Source organism: Elgaria multicarinata, chromosome 2 (assembly GCF_023053635.1).
Source record: "Elgaria multicarinata webbii isolate HBS135686 ecotype San Diego chromosome 2, rElgMul1.1.pri, whole genome shotgun sequence".
NCBI lineage: Eukaryota > Metazoa > Chordata > Lepidosauria > Squamata > Anguidae > Elgaria > Elgaria multicarinata.
Genome location: NC_086172.1, coordinates 98,321,953 through 98,346,838, shown reverse-complemented (window position 1 = coordinate 98,346,838; position 24,886 = coordinate 98,321,953). Strand labels below are relative to the sequence as shown.

Genomic DNA, 24,886 nt, shown 5'->3' with positions numbered 1-24,886 from the left:
GATAGAGCTCTTCCAAATACTTGAAAGGTTGTCACACAAAGGAGGGCCAGGATCTCTTCTCAATCATCCCAGGGTGCAGGTCACGGAATAATGGGCTCAAGTTATAGGAAGCCAGATTCCAGCTGGATGTTAGGAAAAACGTCTGACTGTTAGAGCAGTATGACAATAGAACCAATTACCTAGGGAGGTCGTGGGCTCTCCCACACTAGAGGCCTTCAAGAGGCAGCTGGACAACCACCTGTCAGGTATGCTTTAAGGTGGTTTCCTGCATTGAGCAGGGGGTTGGACTCAATGGCCTTATAGGCCCCTTCAAACTCTACTATTCTATAATTGTATGAAATACATAGGAGGTTGGTGTATGTGGGAGTCAGTTACAGCCTTTAAACCTAACCTTGTGTGCTGTTTTTCATCTCTACAGCTGGGAATATGATTTTATTTTGGAATTTATATCCTGCTGCAGAGCTATAAAAATCCCTCAGAGTGGCTTACATAGCATTAAAATATGAACCTACAATAAATAAAAGACATTAAAAATGCATCAATGTAAAACCAAGCAGTGAATTAAAAATCTTAAAACAGCACAGGCATCATAACAGCAAAATCACCTATGAGCAGTAGACAATATAGCAATTAAAAATCCATCATGGATTCACCAGATGCTTACTGGAATGACAAAGGTCTATAGAGCTGGTCGAACAAGCTTTATGGTTTTTCCATAATATTGGTGCCTCTACTGAGAAGTCTCTTTTCCTTGTTCCCTTCAGTTTGACACTAGAAAAAGGCAAAATGTCATGGTATGGGCATGTATTATTTGAGCCTGTGACTGAGTGTGGTGGGGTGGGGTGAAAAATCAAAAGGCAGGGGTCCTTGCTCTAACTTGAGTCCATCTTAATTGTCCAACTATTCAGTTCTTTCGTTTGTGTACATTTAAAGGTGCAACCAATCAATGGCACACAAGGCTTCTGCCTGCAACTGAATGCTGGATCATGGCCTCAGAGTAGGTCTGAGTAGGCAATTTATGTAAATTGACTTTTGCTGCAGCCTGAAATGTATGGGGGAGTTTTAACTGGAAATCCAGACCAGCCTCAGCTCTGACCTGCAGTATTAACAGTGGACAGCTACTCTGTCTCAACAGCCATCAGAGTTGAGAGGATGATTATGCTAGGAAAGGATCATGGGTAGCAATCCTTGTTTAGTCTTCAAGCTTTTTGAAACCTGCAAGCCTGAGGGATGCCTAAGCAAATTGACAACTGCTGTCCAAACTCGAGGGCAATTACAGGTTTTAGAATGAAGAGTACAAAGGATTTGATGGCTTTGAGGCTGAACTTAGAATGCTCTAGTACTACAAAGGGAACCAGTGTTTGATTCTGGGGAATGAAAGTAAAGCGCAGGGTTACTTGATTGAATTAAATCCTGCTCCCTGTATAAAAGCTGTCCAATGGAAGGGAATTATGTACTGATATTCAAAACAAATGGCATCAAGAGAGGGGTGCCCACACCTAGAGATGTGTCTGGAAGGTGGGGCCACTTCAGGATTGGGCCATATTCCCCATCAACACTCTGCATTGGCCAATTTAAAGACACTTTATGGGTTAGTTGGCTGGACAGTGACTTAGCTGTCAGGTAGGTGTTTGCATGTTTCTGTAGTTCCATGGGAACCACTCCCTTTAATCTAATTGGTGGAGGAAGCACATCATCTCCTCCCATATGTACGTGCCTGGTCCCTGAGATCTTCAGCTGTCCTTCTCCGGGAGCCCTTGCCGAAGGAAGTGAGGCAGGTGGCTTCCAAGAAGTGGGACTTTTCTGCTGGAGCACTTCGGCTGTGGAATGAGCACCCTAGAGAGGTTCTCCTGGTGCCTATGTTGTACTCTTTCCGGTGCCAGGTGAAGACCTTTTTATTTTCCCAAGTATTTTAGCATTTAAATTTTAGCTCTGTTTTAAATCTGCTATTGTATTCTAAATCTCTGCGCTGCTGCTAGGTTTTATGCGGGTTGTACTTTTATACTGTTGTTTTTAAGCTTTTGTATTTTATGCTGTATTGTATGGTTTTAATGTTTGCGAACTTCCCAGAGAGCTTCAGCTATCGGGCGATATATTTATTTATTTATTTATTTATTTATTTAATTACATTTATATACCGCCCCACAGCCGAAGCTCTCTGGGCGGTTTACAACATTTAAAAATAGTAAACATTAAAAGTATACAATTTAAAAACACACACACACACACACACACACACACAAACAGTATAAAAACAACAGTATCCATTTAAAAACAACAATTGTGGGGTCCATTAAAAACAAACTTTTCATATAAAAATGAAATAAAGAAATTTGCAATTACTTTGGCCCTGCTGCAACCAACTAGAGCATTGTTGTCATTCCTGGCTGATTTCCCTGTCTGTAGCTGTACTGCTTCTTCTGGAACAAAATGGATTCTTTACCTGCACAACTACACATGGACAGAAAGCCACAGCCAGACAGAGGGTTAGATTTCAAGATAATTCCTGTTCCTGCTGATGATATACTGAGTGTATCACCAGCATTATAATATTTATTTTTCTCCACATTTTCATATTTTACAGAAGAAAAAGCTGCTTGCAAGATGCTGAACTACATTATGTCAAATCCTATTCAAGGTCTTGGAGGTTCTTGTAATAAATTATGAGGAAGGGCTTGACTTGTGATATGTCAAGTCCCAGTAAAGTGTTGCATCTGAATAGCGTCTCATTGATTATCCATGACCTGACACCCTGTCTGGCAGCTTTTGCATTTCAAAACCTCTTTGTTTTCTGAATACATCAGCCATATTTGGTAGCTCATACACAAGGGGCAGAAGCATGTATTTTCTCTTTTTCGGTTTTTTAGTTGCAAGCTCAGACGAAAAGTACAGCGTTAGTGCTGGGGGAAATAACGTAAATAAACTACCATACTTGCTTGTGTTTAGAGCCTGTACACTTCCCATACAAGGCGTCACATGTGAGCGTTTGTAATTGTGCTGCTTGGAATCATTTGCAAGCTGGCTTTAAAAAAAGTCACGAAAGAATTGTAAATAAATAACAAGAACAGCATTTCACAGCAACAGTTAGAAAGCAATCAACTATTAAAAGCCAGAAGAGCAAATAATTCAGCATTGTGGAAGTCATGATGGAAGCTTTGCAGGCATTTGTGGCAATTCAGGTTTTTTTTTTTAGTATTGGAGCTCCACACCAAACAAATCAGCCACCACATGTATCAGAAGCTGGTTCTTGTTAAATACTGATCAGGTAACAATTTGGCCCTGGGCAGCCATGTCATTTCTTTGTGGAATGGAGATCTTGGGCCCATTGGAAGGCTCGTACCAAATGCCTTCTAGCTTTATGAAACCAGCCCAAGGCAGTCCACTATTTGGTTCAGTTTGAACTGATGTTCTGAGATGTAAAAGTAACACTGAGAGATGACTTCTATATTTGCCCTAAAGACGATTATTTCCTTGTATAAATAAAAGTTCTTACAGAAAACTTATTTATTTTACAGAAGCACCACTGAAACCGGAAGAAAATCCTGCTGAGGCTTTCACGGATTCATCCCTCTTTGCTCACTGGGGCCAGGATCTGAGCCCTGAGAATAGACGGATTGCCCTTAAACAGTTCCAGTATTATGGCTACAATGCTTACCTGAGTGATCGTCTACCCCTGGACAGACCATTGCCTGACCTTAGACCTAATGGGTAAGGAGGACCTTCCAGTTGGCTGAATCTATGTTGCCTTAGGAAGATTTTTTTAAACTGTACAGCAGCCCCATTTTTTGAAACTTGAAATATATTAAATATAATAGGTATGATCCAGACAAAATAAAAGGGTTGGATCTAGCCCTCATGCAAAGGGACTTCTACTCATCCAAAGGGATGACCCTGTCCTCTCTTCCCCCCTGCAGACCATATCCCAGCTCTGCTCTGAAGGATCCTTCAACCATTTGGACCAGATTTTGTGGGGGTGGTCAGCTACAGGGGGAAAAGAGAAATCCATTCCACGAGTTGTTCTTTTCTGCCGGCAGAATGATACCATTGAATCCAATTCTAAGCATTTTAAACTACTATTGCTTTCAATGGGAGAATTAAGCATCCTCTTAAAGATCTGACACTGAGAGCAGTGGAACTGAAAAGAACTTTAGATGGATCATGTCCGGAGTCTTCAGAGTTCTAATCCCAAGGAATGCCCATAATGGAATCCCTGCTGCACCCTATATCAAACTGATCCAGGTTGTGAAACGGCCATGAACAACAAGTGGAAACCATGAGATTTTTCATTCCGTAGTAGGTTCGCAATATCAACTTGAATGGTGGTTGACCTAGATTATTTCTGTTTAGCTGACACTAACTTCATGGAAAGTTGATACAATATAGATCAGTTGAGGTTTATTCAAGTGAGTAGATCTGACATACTGAGGACCGTCATCAAGATCAACATGGTGGCATAATCCAAGATGATCATCAGTACTGTAAATTTAGTGATTCTCTTGGCTAGTCTCTTGAACAAGGTTTCTGGTGACCGTTAAAGGTTTGATTGCCTCAGATGTTTTGTAACCCACAAATATTCTTTACAGTACTATGGTAATAAATTCTATGCTCAGTACCTCATAAAGTTTCCCCTTGTTATATCTCTTCCTGCCTCATGCTTATCAAACCTGACTGACAGGCACCTTGAGAGAAGTTACCCAGGATTAATACCTAGTCAATCCTTCTTGGTTTACTTATTTATTTATATTTTTAAAAATAAAAAGCATGACTATTTTCTGGTGAAGTGGTACATTTATATTAGGAATGAAAGCGAGAAATACTTTTTAGTCAAATCCCATATTATAGTTTTTCAAGAGTGGATCACTGCAAAATAGTGTTACTTTCATACAGTGAACCATATAAAATATCACTGAATACTTTAAAAAAATATTTCAGCCAAGATTCCTACAGCTGCTTATAGCAATTATAAAACAGAGAATTAAAAAAGACATTCAGAATTTGAAAATACAGACATCAATTAACAGGACGCAATACTTTTGCAATCACTCAGCAGCCAACAGTCCAAATGGCTAGCAAAAAGAAAGAAAGGCTGTGTTTTGATAACCACAGTTTATCGTGATGGAAATGAACAAGCCTCACATGTTCCTCCCTCTCCTCTCGTACTCCAGTGTGGCCACGAGGAGTTCGGACACTTTTGCATCTGATTTTGATTAACTGAAGTTTATCGACAAACTGTAGTTAGTGTTAACTGTGGTTAAACTTCAAACAATAGTTTAAGAAGCTGCCATGTTTCATAAATGATAGTTGAGGGTTTGGACCCAATGCTAAACTGTGGTTAATCACAGTGATGTTAACAATAGGGTGACCATATGGAAAAGAGGAGAGGGCTCCTGTATCTTTAACAGTTGAATCAAAAAGGGAATTTCACCATGTGCTGCATGCATACAAATGACACCTGCTGAAATCCTCTTTTCTATCCAACTGTTGAAGGAGCTCTGTCCTCTTTTCCATATGTTCACCCTAATTAATGATCACTTTATTCAAGTGATCATCACTGTTAAAGTGATCATCACAGCAGCCCGAGAATCTAGTCCATCAAATACGGCCGTTGCATGAGTGAGAACCTCATACACTTAAAGGAACTGAGCATTATTCAACAGCCATGCTTGCTGAGTTGCGGGTCAGAGCTCAAGGCAAAACAGAACTATCAACATCTGTGTTAGATTGGATGCAAAGGCAAGATAAGATATCTAAAGCAGACTTCTATTAAATCTTCATTCTGGTTTTAATCTATTTAAGAGCATAATTATGAACACTGTCTCCTTTTTAAAATTGTAAATTATTTTAGGGGGAAACCTAGAGTTAACTAGACAGTTTTGCTTGAATGCAGGCCAGTCTGCTCTTATTTTCCTTACGAAACGATGCTCCCCACGGATTTCATTTCAATTTTTTATAGCTCTAAGTATAAAAATTTAAAGAAGGAGAAAGAAACTGAACATTATTGCAGATGGGGGGAAATTATTACAATTGGGAGTTTTAAAGAAATACCAGCTAGCGAGGATTTGGCTGTAGTTTTCATAGAAATATAGACTTGAGTTAACAAAGTGGAAATGTTGTGTAGTAAATAAAACTGTGTACCCCAGCAAGGGCAATCTAGCAGGCTTCCATGTGGATCCACTGCTGGATCCCAATCCATGCATGGAAAAGGTGCTCTGAGGATGGTTTTCATGGCTGGATTGCTATCAGATGGGTCCAGTGCTGTTTAAATAAAGACCTCAGATGTTTTTGCATAATCCAGTATTTCTGAGGGTTGCACTGCACACAGATGATGGTGATAATTATTCACAATAATAGCCTTAGTAGTTCTGGTTTTATAAGTTGCTTTTTAGGGACTAACCTCACAAAGACAAATTGAATGTTATAATGTATAGAGTCATGATGAGAAAAACTGCTCTGATTCACAGGAGTATTTTTTTAAAGACCTGTACTGAAGGGGCTAAGCATAAGTCAACTGGAAAGAAGTTTCATAACTGTGGGGGCCCCCTGAGAAGGCCCTGTTTCTCATGTTTGCCAGCTTATCCCATTCCAATTTTACCAGTGAGCACATGAAGAGGACCTCCGAAGTGGATCTTAATGTAAGAGCATGATCATGTGGGTGACCCAATCCCAAAGGTTAATGCCAGCACTTTGAATTGAGCCTGGAAACGTGTTGGTAACCAATGCAACTAGGACAAAAAGTGGTATTACATGTTGAGGTTTTCTGGCCCTTATTTTAAGGCTGCTTGAGCTCTTAATAATTTTAATTTTCCTCACACAAAATGGTTAAAATGCAGCGAGAATTAGGATGTTTTATTATGAGAGGGTTAGATATCATCACACTGCATACAAAACAAACTAAAACATAAATAAATAAAGTGTGGCATGTACTGTAATGAAAACATTGAACACTGAAGCAACACCTGAATGTGGTTGTTTTGAGAATATATAGTACATGGTCGTATACGTATGGCTTACAAACTGATTATCAAAATCATGATAGATTTTGGAATATTTGTCAGATCACTTGGACAGAATTAAACTATTCTACCTGGAAAATGCATTTTGCAGAGGTTTGTGAAAATGGTTTGTATTTCTTCCACACATGTTACTCCCTCTGCCAGGCCATGTGATATAGATCCATATTGTATTGTTCACAAGATCTACTTGACTCCAGAAATCCTTGGGAAATTGAACTAATTTTAACATTACCACATTGACTACAGATGTCCCTCCTGTCCACTTTCCTCCTACAGCCATGTCAGAAGCTTTCACTTCTTTTTCAGTTCTCTGTAGTTTAGGGTTATGTCCAAATTCTAAACATTGGTTAATCTTAACAATGGTTGAGTGAAGTAAGCCAGCTTGATAAACCATGATTTGATGTTCACTTGTTTCAGTAAACCATAGGTAACCACTGTTCATCTGGTTCAGACATAATAATGAACTACGTATGTTAAGTTAAGAACAAAAGCAAAAGTTTTTGATCTCTTTCTTAGGGCTCAGCTAGAGGAAGAGAAAGGCGGAGAACTGATAAGCCTGAGCCTTGTTCACATAATGATACAACTAGCTCCCCCACCCATATCCTCTGGCTTTTGAGCTCCCCATTACCCTTTCCTCGACTGGTGTGGCTGCAAGGTGAGGTTTGGAACTGTCACTTCCCTTTTTTTATTAATCACAGCTTGCTTTGTCATACAAAAACCAACAAGCCCAGTTTCAAATCCTGGATTGTGAAGCTGGCTTCTTTCAGCAACCATAGATAAAATTAACCACATTTTAGGGTTTGGACGTAACACTAAACTTTGATCCAAATCAGAAGGAAAAACTTCCAATTTCCTCCTCAAGAAAGAGAGGTAAGAAGGGAGTGTGTGATCCTGGAGAATAGCTAGGCTCCTTCCCCTCATGATAAATCATAGTTTATTGGGATGTCTGAATGCAACCACTGTGTGAATTGCCTTTAACGTTTCACACTAATCAAGAAAGAAAGATAATTGCAGCCTCGTCTTCCCCTGTGTTTCTTAGGCCCTTTCTACACCTAAGGATTATCCCAGGAAAATGGAGGGATCATCCCTGCTTGTTCTTGGGATCCCCTGTGCCATTTGGATGCACAGGGATGATCCCAGGACGATCCCAGGGGAAAAGGCAGGTGTAGAAATGGCCTTAGTCTTACTTTCTGGTTCCAGTGTGTCAATGATGAACTGTTTACTGTCCAACCTCTGTCATTCTCATCTGTTATCTGGTGCTGTGCTATACTCAGTGAATAAAGAATGCAGTTGACTAAGCACTAGCTTTGGTAAGCTGGGCAAGATCTAGAATAAAAGCATCAGTCTGTTTCTGAAATGGGATGTCAGCTCAGCTGTGTGTTCCACTTTAAATTCTGCAACTCCACATGTGGAGCACATTGTGTGGGAAATTGCAGTTTATCTAGCCTCTATCCTGAAGAAAATGTTGCTAAGTGTTAATAAGGGGAACTCAGAATCAACATTGGACCAATATGCACAATTATTCTCTCACTCTGGCTGGATGCTAACTTTTTGTTGTTCCCTGGTCTAGTTCCCTGCTGTATGTCTGCGAGGCAGAGATAACATTCTCTACTAATGGAAAGTTGGGGAAAATGGGTGAGGGGAATAGAGAAGTGAGGAAGAGGTGTATGGTAGATTCCCAGAGAGGATGTATGGAATAAAGGAAGCAGCAAACAGCCACTTTTTCAGCCACAAAATCTTGGCTGTCACTGATGTTTACCTTTGCTTTAGAAATGAAATGCAGCATTTGCATGTATCAGCTAAGGCAAGGTGAACGGAAATAGTTCTCTGCCCCTCTAGGGCTTGTTGTATGAACTTGTTTTGCTAGAATAGCATCCAGGAGGGGCTGGCTTTCCTCTACACTCATAAAATAAAATAAAAATCTGCACTAAAAAAGCCTCACGTCTGTGATATGAATCAAACTAAATAAATGTTGCAAATGAAGCAAAAAATTCCTTAGGATCTTTCTGTTTGCCAGATATCCTACACTTATACTAATGTAGATCCAGCAAGAGTAGTATGATACCTCCACGTAACATTGCTAGAGGAAGGCTATCTGTCCACTGGTATTAGATAGATAGATGGATGGATGGATGAGGGGTGTACTTCCGAAATGTAGAAGGAGGAGTGCATAGCCTTCTGAAAACTATTTAAAAATAAGAACCCCTATAAAATGGTGGGCATTGCTGCAAGGGTGGTGGTCACCCGTTTGTTTTTCTTAAATAGGTATAATTCCTGCACTGAAATCAAAAACAAAATCCTCTCTCTCTCTCTCTCTCTCTCTGATTACACACACACACGTCACCAAATTGTGCAGAAATGTACGTCTGTTATTAGTTAAGTCACAGGCATGGTAGAGTGGGAATCTTTGGAACACATTCAGCAGAAGTGGACCCAGTTGCTGGGAAGTTTGAAGGAGGACATTGTATTGTCCTATTTACAAAACATTGTGGCAGATCAAATATCCAAAAAACATTGCCACTGAATATTTAAAAGACTAACAGTGCAGTCCTGTGCATGTTTACTTGGAAGTCAGTGTCACTGTCTTCAATGGGTCATATTCCCTGATACGTGTGTGTATGATTTACAGCTTACGTATTATAAAATAAGTTCCATTGAGCAGGGGGTTCGACTCGATGGCCTCGCAGGCCCCTTCCAACTCTACTACTCTATGATTCTATGAGTTCAGTGGATCATAGCCAATGGGGTGGGCATGCAAGGACACTCGCTTAAGAGAAATTTCCCACCCTTCCTCTGCATTGTAACCCCTTGTCCCTTCAGAAGTTTGGGGGGCCCTCAGGGAATGTTATGCGGAGAGCCATAATGGGAGGGGGCTACCAGGAAAATTGGATGGAGGCATGAGTGGGTGCCTCAGAGAAGAGACAGTCACCATAAACTCTCAAATTCTCCTCTGATGGGAATTAAGATCCTACAACCCTAGCTAGCTTCCCTTCTGCAAATAATCTGCCCCTCCCTTTAAAAGTTCCACCTACCTGGCCAGTGTCCATGGCAGCAGCAGTGTCAGAGGTAGTAGTTATTGGGAAAACTACATTTCCCCAAAGCCACTGGGGCTGTGCGTCCTGGTATGCTGCCATGCAGTAAACCAGGTGCCAGAGAGGGTAAGGAAACATCTCCCTCATTCCCTCTGTCCACAGCCACCCGTACTCCACAGTAGCCTTTTAGACCTGTGAATGGGGCTTTTAAAGAGAGGATAGGGGAGAGGCTGCAGGTGGGGAGAGTTGAATTTGATCCTAGATGGACAAATTTAGGGTGGAAAATACACCAAGCTGTTTAAGCAGGGCTTGGGGGATAACTCAGCTTATTTCCAAGCCAATCTGATGTGGGTGGGCAGGGACAGAAGCTTTTCTACCTCTCTAATAATCTGCTAGTGGCTTTCCAAAATCTAGTAATTTGTGGTTTGAGGAGGGAAACCTACAAAGAAAATGAATCCGAAAATGCTTTTCTGTATCACTGAAGTTGCCTTCCACTCACAGACCTTAGCTAGACCTAAAGTTTAAACCGGGATCATCCCGGGGTCGTCCGTGCCTGATCCTGGGATCCCCTGTGTGTCATTTACATGAACAGGGATGACCCCGAGACAATCCCGGGATAAACCTTAGGTCTAGCTAAGGCCACAGAAGCACTGTTTTGCACCTCATGCTACTGTGCTGAAACTGAATCCAGCGATAGTTTCTGCTTGTCCAAATGGTATACACATGCAACTGAAGACGATGGTAGATTCCTGAAGTGGAAGTGGGTTGGCATCAAGGGTCCGAATGGTTGGGCGGCTGCTGAGGGCCCACCCCCTAGCAAGGGCCCAATGGCAAGAGCTCACTCGAAATGGTCCTGTCCTCACTTTCTGCATCTCTCTGATTGGCCTGTCTTGCTCCAGGGGCATCTTCTTCTGCCTCTTGTCTCTGCCAGGTCCCTGCCATCATCAGCACTGCCAGCCAGTTCTCTCCTACTCCATTTCTCCTACTCCATTTCCCAGTAATGCCCCTTCCTCAAGGCATTGCCTCCCCCTCCCGCCCCCTCCCACCACCACCACGGTGCCCTGATTCTGCAGTAGCTTATAAACCACTATGGCTTATTGTGGCATGTGCATGCAGCCCAAAAAGTGATACGCGCACACACACACACACACAAAACCTTTGCAAGAACGGTAACATTTATTTATTTATTTATTTGTATGTATGTATGTATTTATCCAATTTAGTATAGAAAGTGCCATAAGCCCCTGAAATGCTGTAGTTATCATGAACTTACTCTTTTTGAAAAGAAAAAAAAAAGCATAAAAGGCCACCTATGAAGAAGTAATTCACCAGACATATTTATGCTTTCCACTTTCTGAATGTTAGCTGGTCTTTTGGGTATCACAGATATACGCTTAGCAATTTCCAGCTAGTGTTCCTCCCCCCCTCCCCTTCATCAGAAAGAGAAGTGCTCCTGTAACTTGAACAGCACTTAGTAGACAGAAAGAGGGCCAGTTTATTTTATTTTGTAGAACCTGAGCTGTCCTGACACTCCTGACCAGACACTTATGTTGGACAAATGTAATATGCAAACCTGAATAATCATGGACATATGTGTACTACACGCATTCCTACAAACAAGCTAGCAATCACCCTATATTAGTGGAGACTTTTAGCCCCCATTAATACAGGAAGTGCTGCTGTCTGTAAATGTGATTGCATAGTTCACACATTACATTGAGTGTATACTTGGAAGAAAATAGCTCTGTTAGCATAAATAAAAATGCATTATGTGAACTTACCTGTACTCCCTCCAATAACAAGGTTATAGAAATCATAGAACCGTAAAATTGGGGGAAAGGCATCAAAGACTGTCTAGTTCAACCTTCTATGGACAAATTGTCTCTACTTAAACCATCCCCAATCAATGCTTGTCCGATCTCCTCTTTAAAATCTCCTGGGAAGGAAATTGTACAACTCCCCTGGGCTTCATATTTTATTGTCCGCCATTTTTCCCGGTAGGAAGCAATTTTCGTATATTCAGCCTAAACTTGCGTTGCTGCAATTTGTTTCTGTCCATCCTTCAATGGCCCTACTACATTGTCCTCTTTCTACTTTATGGCATCCGCTTAAATATCTTAAGCTGCTATCCTGTTCACTCCTAATAGTCTCTCAAATGCTCTCATTTTGTTTGGTCTTTCTGCACAGGTGTCTCCTTTCTGCATATACCAGATATCTCCTCCGAAATCTGAGCTGTTACAGTCTTTCTTAAAATGTATGATAACATAGACATAATATAATTTATCAGGGGGTTAAACAGTGCTAAGTAGAGAAGTACACCTATTCGTGCATACAGTGTTTATATTAATCCCATTCTGGTTAAATGGATTATAGCACTTACTGTATTATAATTTATATCTAGAGAGACAGCACGGCCTTCCTCCGCTTGAACTTACTACAGATGAGTGCATTACATTTTAAATTCAACTTTTCCAAATCCAATTGGGGGCTAGATATGTAGAAAAGGAGGATTCTGTAAATATATTTCTAACTAGTTGGAGAACTGTGCATGTACATTTCCCCCTAAGGGGTCTGGTTCAGACTTGAAGAAGCAGGAACAAGTGTCAGGCTTGCACACTTCTCCTTCTCCTCTGTGGCCATTTCTACACCTAAGGATTATCCCAGGAAAATGGAGGGATCATCCCTACCTGCTCCCGGGATCCCCTGTGTGTCATTTGAATGCACAGGGATGATCCCGGGACAATCTCTGGAAAAAAAAGGCAGGTGTAGAAATGGCCTGTTTTGTGTCAAGGGAGATATAAAGCTTCTGTTCCAGGTTATTAACAAATGGTGATTTCTTACTGTGTCCAATCATATCCTGGTTTGATATTATATCTTAAGCAACTTCTTTGGACAAACTGCCATTTGCCAAGTTCAGATGCAGCAACAAACTATGGCTTGTTGCTAACAGAAGCTTTTGTGAACCGCCCAGAGAGCTTCAGCTATTGGGCGGTATAGAAATGTAGTAAATAAATAAATAAATAAAAAAATTTAATTCCCTCTCCTCATCTGTGAATGGGAAGAGGGAGAGTTGCAAGCCCAAGGCTTATGCCGGTTCATCCATGGTTTGTTGTTACATATGAACTGGACCATGGTTTCTCTCCTTAATCTAGTTGATATGCATTCTGGCCCTGTTTAAAAGAAGCCGCAGCAACATTCAGCTGTTGGGAAAGGAGGAAGAGAATGATTACTCTTTCTTTCTTTCTTTTTTTGAAGAGGGTTCTGTATGCATAGCCCCACCTCTGCACAAGCATAGTTGGATCAGGGCCATTATCTATACTTTCTGGGCAAAGTACACACACTAGCCATAACCAAACAGCATTTTGAATTAGAAATGAGCCACATCATATCATAACTTCACACCACGCAGACCACATTTTGACTTCCATATATAGGCTCAACAAGCTGACTTATGAACAAGCCTTTTGCCTATGACTCAGAGCCTTTGCTGAGTTTGACAGCTGAGCAGTCAAACCAAGAAGTCTCCAATTGATCAAAGTTTCCTGTTCCATCTGAATTGGGAAACCAGCTTTAGAACAAGCCAACATTTTAAACCAACTTTGAACTATGCTTTAATTAATCTGACCTGTTCTGAAGCTGTAGTTCCCCAATTCAGATGAAACATAAAATATGGTTAATTAGAGACTTCCTAGTTTGATCACAGCTTATGTGAAGCAAGGAACAAAGGGGCTGGCATGTGTGGGCAAAAGTATTGCTCATATCTTGGCTTATTAAACTGAGACACAAGCATCCAAATCAGGTCACTGTGGGCATGTCTACACCTCCTGGCATTCCATGAGGGAGGGGGGAGGATCTTGCGATATTCTGCACGTGAGATCCTCTCCTTTGGACAGATGGCGTGCGTGACATCCCATTTTTCTTTTACTGAATATGAGCGCATGAGTGCTCCAACGCAAAAGTAAGTTTCAACAACCCAATCCCACTTCCCCCCTCCCACCCCCCAATGGGCACAGAGCACCTGAAGAGCTCCGTGCCCCATGCCAGTTCCTGCCTCCTTGCGTTTATTCACGAGAAGCTGGGATGAAGCTGGGATGGCCAACCTCACCTCCCTCGGTCTTGGGACAATCCCGAGACCTCAGGAAAAATCAGTCTAAAAGCTGTCCCAGTTATCCTGGGGAAATGGAGGGATCATCCCTCCCTGCCCCCGGGATCCCCTGTGCTTCATGTGGATGCGCAGGGATGATCCCAGAATGATCCCTGGGATAAGGCATGGTGTAGACATGCCCTGTGTTACACCTGGACCAAGGAACTTTAACCACTATGGTTTAAGGTGTCTTCTGAACAGGATCTTAATGTCATTAACAGCTGAGATAATTAAATCAGATATAACAGGGAATTCAGATCAGATGTAACAAATAACTCTGGCTTAATACAAGCCAGGCATGAAGCTCTGAAGCTAGTACATAAGAGGAGGAAGGGAGCATACATGGTTTCAATAAGTTTGTCACCTGTTCATATAGATACATTGTAGAAGAATAAAACTGAGTGTATTGAAACTGTAAACTCCCAAATTCTTTGATCCTATCATTGTTTTACTGATAAAAGTTCTCTACCTTGAAGGAAGAAAATTTTGCATTTAAGTGACAAATAATAATTTTTGTGTGGTTTTGTCTCAAATCTAATTTATTAAAGAAAAAGAAATCAGCATGCTATAATTACATCTATGCTATAAAAAGATTCAATAGCTAAGAATGTATTACACTTGTATTATTACCCTGACCTTTTATTGTAAGGAGGAGCCTATGCTTGTTAAGTGGTCTCCCTTTTCTTCATTTTAAAGTCATAGAATCATAGATTCATATAATAGCAGAGTTGGAAGGGGCCTACAAGGCCATCGAGTCCAACCTCCTGCTCAATGCAGGAATCCACCCTAAAGCATCCCTGACAGATGGTAGTCCAGCTGCCTCTTGAATGCCTCTAGTGTGGGAGAGCCCACAACCTCCCTAAGTAACTGATTCCATTGTCATACTGCTCTAACAGTCAGGAAGTTTTTCCTGATGTCCAGCCGGAATCTGGCTTCCTTGAGCCCGTTATTCCATGTCTTGCACTCTGGGAGGATCGAGAAGAGATCCTGGCCCCCTCTGTGTGACAGCCTTTTAAATATTTGAAGAGTGCTATCATGTCTCCCCTCAATCTTCTCTTCTCCAGGCTAAACATGCCCAGTTCTTTCAGTCTCTCTTCATAGGGCTTTGTTTCCAGACCCCTGATCATCCTGGTTGCCCTCCTCTGAACACGCTTCAGCTTGTCTGCGTCCTTCTTGAATTGTGGAGCCCAGAACTGGACACAATACTCTAGATGAGGCCTAACCAGGGCCAAATAGAGAGGAACCAGTACCTCACGTGATTTGGAAGCTATACTTCTATTAATGCAGCCCAAAATAGCATTTGCCTTTCTTGCAGCCATATCGCACTGTTGGCTCATATTCAGCTTGCAATCTACAACAATTCCAAGATCCTTCTTGTTTGTAGTATTGCTGAGCCAAGTATCCCCCATCTTGTAACTGTGCATTTGGTTTCTATTTCCTAAATGTAGAACTTGGCATTTGTCCCTATTAAATTTCATTCTGTTTTTAGCCCAGCGCTCCAGCCTATCAAGATCACTTTGAAGTTTGTTTCTGTCTTCCAGGGTATTAGCTATCCCACCCAATTTTGTGTCATCTGCAAATTTGATAAGTGTTCTCTGCACCTCCTCATCCAAATCATTAATAAAAATGTTGAAGAGCACTGGGCCCAGGACTGATCCCTGCGGTACCCCACTCGTTGCCTCTCCCCAGTTTGAGAAGGTTCCATTGATAAGTACTCTTTGAGTCCGATTCTGTAGCCAACTGTGAATCCACCTAATAGTTGTTCCATCTAGCCCACTTTTAGCTAGTTTGTTAATCAGAATGTCATGTGGTACTTTGTCAAAAGCTTTGCTGAAGTCAAGCTATATGACGTCCACAGCATTCCCACAGTCCACAAGGGAGGTTACCTTACCAAAAAATGAGATCAAATTAGTCTGACAGGACTTGTTCATGACAAATCCATGTTGGCTTCTAGTGATCACCGCATTGATTTCAAGGTGTTTACAGATTGACTTCTTTATAATCTTCTCCAGAATTTTCCCAAGGATGGATGTCAGACTGACTGGTCTGTAGTTCCCAGGTTCCTCCTTTTTGCCCTTTTTGAAGATAGGGACAATTTTGAAGATAGGGACAATCTGCCCCCTCAACTTCTGCTTCACTTTTTCCAAGGGGGTCATAGACCCGCTTTTGGGAGAAGACCGAGGCAAAGTAGGAATTGAGCACTTCAGCCTTTTCTTTGTCGTCTGTTATCAATTTGCCATCCTCATTAAGCAGTTGAACCACCATTTCTTTCCTCTGTCTTTTACTACTCACGTATCTGAAGAAAGCCTTTTTATTGCTTTTAGCATCCCTCGCTAATCTCAGCTCATTCTGAGCTTTAGCTCTCCTGACGCCATTTCGACACTTCTGCGCCACCTGTCTGTACTCTTCTTTTGTAGCCTGGCCTTCCTTCCACTTCCTATTTTGTTTTCAGGTCATCTCTAAGCTTTTTGTGGAACCACACTGGTTTCCTCTGTTGTCTTCTATCTTTTCTCCTTGTTGGAATTGTTTGTAATTGTGCCTTTAAAATTTCCTTTTTTAAATACTCCCACCCATCCTGCACTCCTTTTCTCATTAGGCTCATTTGCCATGGGACCTTACTTATCATAGTTCTGAGTTTATTAAAATCAGCTTTCCTAAAATCCAGAGTACGTGTATGGCTACACTCAACTTTTGTCTCCTTCATAATCAAGAATTCAAGTATGATGTGGTCACTTTCTCCCAGAGTTCCTGTAACTGCCACTTTATCCACTAAGTCATCCCTATTGGTCAATATCAAGTCAAGGATTGCCGATCCTCAGTTCCTTCCTCCACTTTCTGTAGGAGAAAGTTATCACCCACACATGTCAGGAATTTCTTGGAAGGGCCGCTTTTGGCAGTATTGGTCTCCCAACAGATATCAGGGTAATTGAAGTCCCCCATCACTACTTCTACATCACACTTCCGTGAAACACTGGCAATTTATTTCTCAAAAGTTTCGTCCTCGTCTTCTCCTTGATTGGGTGGTCGGTAGTAGACTCCGATTATCATGTTCTTTTTATTCCTTGCCCCATTTATTTTAATCCAGATGCTCTCGATGGGGCTCCCAGTCTGATCCGCCTGTATTTCTGTGCAGGGATAGGTATTTTTAACATATAGTGCACCTTTATATGATATAGGTCATGTGGACCTTTATATGATATAAATCTCTTGCTTGGAAATACTGTTTGTTTATACAATGATATTGAGAGATGGAAGCAAATTAAAGGGTTCGCCTTAGTTCCTGAACTATACACACATCAGTAGTTTGGTTAGTTTATCTAATTCATGGATTGTTATTCATGAGTACACAAATATTAAACCTATCATATAATATCCATGCAACATTATGTTCCTTCCAATGTGTTTAGCATTAATAGAAAGTATTTGCATGGCAGTAATTCATTCTTAATAGAAGAGAGTCCTTAAATTACTGTAATTCATCTCAAGGAATTCTGTTGTAAATTCTAACTGTAATGCTGTGGTGATAGTTCCTTCAGTACTCAGCTAAAAAACATTTCTATCTAAAGAACTCACACACCCCAATAACACCTATTCCCTAATGCTTGGGATTATTATTATTATTATTTTGCAAAACTCCTTTGTTAACTGCACTTTTTAAACCAATGTAATGGTTACAGAGCTTGGAAATGTAGAGGTATATTTTGATTGTAGCACTTGCTATGGGATCTTTTTCTTTATGTAATGAAGAGAACTAATTATTTTGATGGCCGTCAGCACTTAATTTCTGGTTCAGATTATAATGGGTCTACAGGGCAATTGCATGGACTATTTCAGTGTGACTTTATGCCCCCTGGCTGTGGCTGGGGGAATTCCATGTTGCAGGCTTCCATTTCCAATTGCAAAGAAATCAACCAACCTCAGTGTCCAAGTGTACAGTGTGTATTGTAAAATAGCAACAACTGGAGCAGAGGTCACTACACACCCCACTCCGACCTGCATGGCTCAGAGTGGAAATTCCATATTAGCCTTTGAGCAATCTAAGCCTTTGTGTGGATCAGGGCTTTGTGTGGACCACCCCTGGGTGAAATGGGTGAGCCATCACTGCGAAGTCCTCACCATGCTGGTCTTGGCACACCTCTTGAGGTAATAACTCATGTTCTTTATGTATCATATAATTGAGTGCTGAATGAAATGAGATTATGTTCATGTAGTTAGCAATTGCATGAATGTCTTTTTAAAAACAAATAGGATGGGAGCTTTTCTTCCAATGCAAGTAGGAGGTGCAGGAGGCTTATAGAATCATAGAATAGCAGAGTTGGAAGGGGCCTACAAGGCCATCGAGTCCAACCCCCTGTTCAATGCAAGAATCCACCCTAAAGCATCCCTGACAGATGCTTGTCCAGCTGCCTCTTGAATGACTCTAGTGTGGGAGAGCCCACAACCTCCCTAGGTAACTGATTCCATTGTCATACTGCTCTAACAGTCAGGATGTTTTTCCTGATGTCCAGCTGGAATCTGGCTTCATCTCAGTCAGGTGAGCAGCAGAGGGTGGGGGAGGCGGCAAAGAATTAAAGCCCCTTATCCTCACTAGATCTAGTGCCCTATTCTGTGAGTTCTTGAATGTCGTAGGGGAAGCCAGTTGCATCTGATGGATTCAAATCAAGGAGGTAAAATCTTGTCAAGGTAAGTGTAACATAGCCAGAGATTACTCAAGGTCCTTTGTGAAGTATCGCCCTGCCCTTCCAGGGCCCAGATGGCAGTGTTTCTGAGTGGTTAGGCCACATGGGGAGAGAAAACCCTCGAGAAAACCCCTGAGTAAGTGGACAAGGTGCTTGGCCAAGTCCGGTCTACCACCTGTGTGCTTGTCCCTTACCCCTCATGGCTCATTACATCAAATAAGGAGGGGATCACCAGCTGGGTCCAGGAAGTTGTAAATGCCTCCTTGAGAGAGGAAGTGGTGCCGGCCTCTTTAAAAGAGGCGGTAATTAGACCACTCCTGAAGAAGCCTAATCTGGACCCGGAGGATGTTAACAACTACAGGCCGGTGGCTAATATCCCCTTCCTGGGCAAGGTGCTTGAGCGGGTGGTTGCAGGACAACTCCAGGCACTCTTGAATGAAATGGATTATCTAGATCCATTTCAATCGGGTTTCAGGCCTGGTTTTGGAACGGAAACTGCCTTGGTCGCCCTGTGGGATGACCTCTGTCGGGAGAGAGACAGGGGGAGTGCGACCCTGTTGGTTCTCCTGGACCTCTCAGCGGCTTTCGATACCATCGACTATGGTATCCTTCTGGATAGGTTGTCTGAGCTGGGAGTTGGAAGTACTCCGTTGCAGTGGTTCCACTCCTACTTGGATGGCCAATTCCCGAAGGTGGTGCTGGGGGTTTATTGCTCTGTGCCGTGGCTCCTAAACCATGGGGTTCCACAGGGCTCTATCCTATCCCCTATGCTGTTTAACATACACATGAAGCCGCTGGGGGAGGTTATCCGGAGATGTGGACTGAGGTGTCATCAATATGTGGATGATACCCAGCTCTACCTTTCCTTTTCATCAAACCCAGGTGAGGCAGGGGCTGTTCTGAACCAGTGCCTGGGCACGGTAATGGACTGGATGAGGGCTAATAAACTGAAACTCAATCCAGACAAGACGGAGGTACTGTTAGCGGGTGGTTCATCTGTCCGGCGAGGTGATGTTTACCCTGTCCTGGACAGGGTTGCACTCCCCCTGAAGGATCAGGTCCATCGTTTGGGGGTGCTTTTGGATCCAGAACTGTCACTTGAGGCACAGGTGAACTCAGTGGCAAAGAGCACCTTTTATCAGCTTAGGCTGATATACCAACTACACCCTTATCTGGACAGAGATAGCCTAGCTACAGTTATCCATGCTCTGATAACCTCTCGCTTGGATTACTGCAATGCGTTATACGTGGGGCTGCCTTTGAAAATGGTCCGGAAACTTCAACTGCTACAATACAGGGCAGCACATTTACTAACAGGGACTGGCCGATGAGACCACATTACGCCAGTCCTTTTCCAGCTTCATTGGCTGCCAGTCCAGGTCCGGGCCTGATTCAAAGTGCTGGTATTAACATTTAAAGCCCTAAACAGCTTGGGTCCAGGTTATCTGAAGGAATGCGTCCTCCCATATATACCTGCCCAGACCCTAAGGTCATCCTCAGGGGTCCTTCTCCACGAGCCCCTGCCAAAGGAAGTGAGGCAGGTGGCTACCAGGAGGAGGGCCTTCTCTGCTGTGGCACCCCGGCTGTGGAATAAGCTCCCTAAGGAGGTTCGCTTGGCACCTACATTATATGCTTTTAGACGCCAGGTGAAGACCTTTTTATTCTCCCAGCATTTTAACAGTCTATAAATAAATTTTAACTTGGTGTTTTAAATTTGTAATTTTGCATTGCTGCTTTTTTTATCTGGTTGAGCTTTTATATTGTAATTTATATTATGGTTTTATACTGTTGTTTTATACTTTGAATGTTTTTAATTTTTGTGAACCGCCCAGAGAGCTCCGGCTATTGGGCGGTATAGAAATGTAATAAATAAATAAATAAAAGTCAGGAACCTTAGTCACATACTTCCCATCTAAATTAGAAGGGAAATGCAGTTATATTTTAAAAAAACTTTTTGCAGATTCAGAAGAAAAACAGAAAATACATTTATACAGAACACAAACCTAAGCCTTTAACTCTGAAATCTGCACAGATTCCAAACTGACTCCTACACAACCATCACTGGAGAATGCCTCATGAACCACCTCCTCCTTGTTGGGAAGGGAACCAGGGTCCAGCACAATACCTCACTTGCTTTTGCAGTCTTAAGCTTCTGTGAGGCTGGGGAGATGAAGGTTCTGTCAGGCACTCACATTCAGCGTTAGGATGGTGGATGGGCTCTGTCCTTTGGCCAGGAGACCCCTTAATGAGGTACTCACCATCCTTCGCCTGAAGAAGCAGCCAGGGCCTCATCCTCATCAGTTCTTTGCTGTTCATTGAAAGGCCCAGGCATTAGTGTTAACCATCTTTGGGTTTACCCTTCTTTTTTAAAAAATATATATTTAAGTCCATCACTGTGTTTTACAGAAAAAGAATGATAGATTCCCTACTTAGAAGATGTGTAATCCTATATCTAGTTATTCATATTCAAGTCCTAGAGCCATGGAGCCAGCTTGTACTCTCAAAGCCCAGCTTGCCTATGCAAAGATACCAGAAGTGGGAGAATATTCCTCCACTCCCACCTGGCCTGACAAGTCCAACTCTTTTGGACTTGCATGGTCTAAAGACATATCTTACACATGACAGTAGCTCTGATTCTATTCCCAAGTCTGTATTGCCCAGCTGGTTTGAAGGAGCAGGAGCAGAACTGCAGATGACAGACATTTGGGGCATGGTCAGGTCTCAGCTGGATGGTGTTGCCAGAAGACGGTAAGATTGACTTCTCCTCAGATATATTCTAGGCTACTGCACCACCACCGATGTAGTAGACAGTCAAGACGTAGACGGGAAAGGGTGAAGGTGTGCAGCCTTTATGCCTGGTACTGACTACCTCAGTAACACCTGCTATCCCAAAATCCTATTGAGGATCAAGTGGATCCTATTTCTGTATCTTGAAAAGGCCATTTCTCTGGAGGCTGTGACACAATTGAATTGAATCGTCAATGAATGTCTGATAGCAGGACTGCACCCTGAACTGTTTGGAGGCTTCTGCAAGGAGCAGCTTTCTAAAGAAATGCAAAGTGTAGTTCAATTTATTTATAATGGAAATACATCTGAAAACAGATTATGAATGGTAAATATTAACAAGGAAGAATAATTTCTCATTCCCCTAAGTGAGCTGTATAACTGCTTACCCAACTCCGTCCATTATGAATGTAGAGTACAACAAGATTTTTCCTCCTTTGTCCCCATCCTGAACAGATGTTGAGTATGTGTGAATGTTTTCTGAAAGAATTACAGAGCACCTTCCTCTTTGTTGGCTGCTGTGCTTGAAATAGAACATTGGTAGTGTACTTTTAGATGTACTGCATGTACTTCTCTGGTGACCATGACTACAATTACTTTTGCTTTTCACATTAGTTTATGAATTCTAGCGTAGCTTGACCACTAGATGTGGTGTATATGTTTTTTAAATGTTAATATAAACAAATGATTGATATAGGAATTCTGCATATACATTGTTATTCAAACCCTCCCTTATTTTGGAGATTTTTTTTAATACCTCCTCTCTAGGGATAGTTGAATCTGTCTGTTTCAATTTTTACAAGTTTCAACTTTTTGAAGCACACAAATCATGAGAAATGCCTGCAAAAATGCATATTATGATTCTGTTCAGACAACATGCTAAACCACGGTGGTTAAGCATTTTGAGCTAAACATTCCAGCTTAGTGTGTCATGTGAACCATTCCTAACCATGGTGATTATATAACCATGGTTTAAACACACTTACTAACCATTTGCTGCAAAAGGATTAGCGGTCTAAACACGGCTTAGCTTGTTGTCTGAGCAGGCCTGTTAGGAGACAGTACAATAATGTATTTTTGGGAGAAATGTGAACAAAATGCATACAGTGGAAGAAATGTGTACAAAACTCATACATCAGGAGAAATGCATAAAAAGTCTACCTTTTTGTGTGAAATTTCCCCTAATACATGCACTTTTGATTGGGGAAACTGCATTGCAAATTATAGAGAATTTCAAAACCTGACAGATAATTGCATTCTTGTTTGCATATTAGATTGGGAAGTGCAAATCAATTCGTAGTAAAATGTGATGCAGATGAATTTCTCTCCCATCCATTCTCCTATCAGAAATAATATGACATCATGAGATATTTGACACTGTTAAGATATATCACAGGTGATCCATGGGCTGGCTTTCATATTGCATAGTAACAAATACATTCAGAACATACATTCAATAAATAAATTCAATAAATATATTTGGCATTTATTGTCAAAAAGGACTGTGTAAAATTAGGGTCATGTTTAAAATATGCTGCATCTTTGCTAGGTTAAATAAACAATATTTAACAAATTAAGTGAAAACCTGTGCATAAGATTCCTTCAGATGATCTACACTTGAATTTAAATATTTTTCCTCTGATTTTGAAACACTTCCACTTGAGGTTCTCAACAAACACATGACCAATTGCTTTTGAGATCATTTTGGAGAACTATGACTCACTATGCAGTGAAATCAGATAGGTGACAATTAATTAAACTGCCAGGATCAAAATTCAATTGACGGTAGCAATAATATCCTGTTTTGAAACTTGCCTGAATTTTGATGGCATTGGAGATTCTGCCCCTTCAAATGTTGAGGCTCTCCCATTAATCTTGTCACATGATGATGGTTTGAAAAATTAATACAGAAATGTTTTTTAAAATACATTTTCATAGAAATGGAATGCAAGTTTCTTTTCAGATATTCAAACAAATGTATCTTTTTCCTCTTCTGTTATAGTATGGGCACAATCCTATGCATGTTTAGACAGAAAAAAGTCTTGGAGCTGGAGATTGCTGGGAGTTGTAGGAGGTTTTTTTCTATCTAAACATACATTGAATTGCACCTTATGGCATCAGAATCAAAGGACTCTAAAATAATAATAATAATAATATAATAATAATAATAATATCAACAAGTGTGCCTTTTAACTCTCATCCCTCAACAAATGATAAATGACAGCTTTAAACTGATCATTCAAATTAGCTATAACTTTAATATTCTGATAGTGAGATAAGCTGTGACATTATAAACATTGACAAATTAATAACATCTGGATGCAATTGTGTACATTCTGCATTACAAAGAAATATGTGAAATTGTAAATTGCAAAAAATCCTTCACAGAGGATGCCACCAGATTGCATGGCAGTGGCTTGCTTACTGTCACATGAACGATCCGTGATCATTCAACTTATTTTAAAACATTTCTGTTTCCCTCTATCAAATGTTGAACTAGATATGCTCAGCCAAGAAACTCACTGGGTAGCATTGGCGTGCCACTGTTGCTTAGTATACTGAACTGAATTATTCAAGGCAGCCAATTTGCACCAGGACTTGAGAAATTCCAAGTTTAGTGTGAATAAACCCTATTATTTTTTTAAAAATGGCTATGACCAAAGACTGAGAAAACAGGCAAGATGGATCTTTCCAGTTTCACAATGTTTCATTTGAGCAATTTACAGTAGATACTTTTTTCTTTTCTTTTTTCAAAGGTGCAAGAACCTCACCTTTCCAGACAGCCTTCCTGAGGTCAGCATCGTTTTCATATTTGTGAATGAAGCACTTTCCGTGATACTACGTTCCGTTCATTCTGCTATTGACAGGACCCCCACCCATTTACTCAAAGAGATTATTTTAGTGGATGACAACAGTAATAATGGTGAGTAATATGTCCCAAAGGGATTATGTCCTTCCCTGTGTTTAGTTGTGATCTTTATACTTGACTATAATGTGACCGTGCTGTCTTTGCAACCAAATCTGGCTGACAAGTTCAAAGACTCAACAAAGTCTGAGGATGGCCATCTTTTAGAAGTATTGTAGGTTTTCCCATCCAGGCTTTGGTTCCTACATGAGACGTGCTATAGGGAGCAAAGCCAGACAAATTCCCAAGAGGGTCAACACTTGTTCCTCCCTTTCCTTAGCAATTTATTATTGATTGATTGATTGATTGCATTTTTATACCACCCAATA

General features: G+C 41.3%; 1 protein-coding gene across 1 annotated transcript in view; it reads left to right on the top strand.

Annotated features, from left to right (window-relative positions):
- Nucleotides 1-24,886, top strand: part of GALNT18 (polypeptide N-acetylgalactosaminyltransferase 18) — a 349,029-nt gene that overhangs the window by 183,838 nt on the left and 140,305 nt on the right. Inside the window, exons 2-3 of the mRNA XM_063117285.1 lie at nucleotides 3,516-3,708; nucleotides 24,409-24,575. Of these exons, the coding sequence (XP_062973355.1) occupies nucleotides 3,516-3,708; nucleotides 24,409-24,575 (360 nt within the window). The remainder of the gene's footprint in view (nucleotides 1-3,515; nucleotides 3,709-24,408; nucleotides 24,576-24,886) is intronic.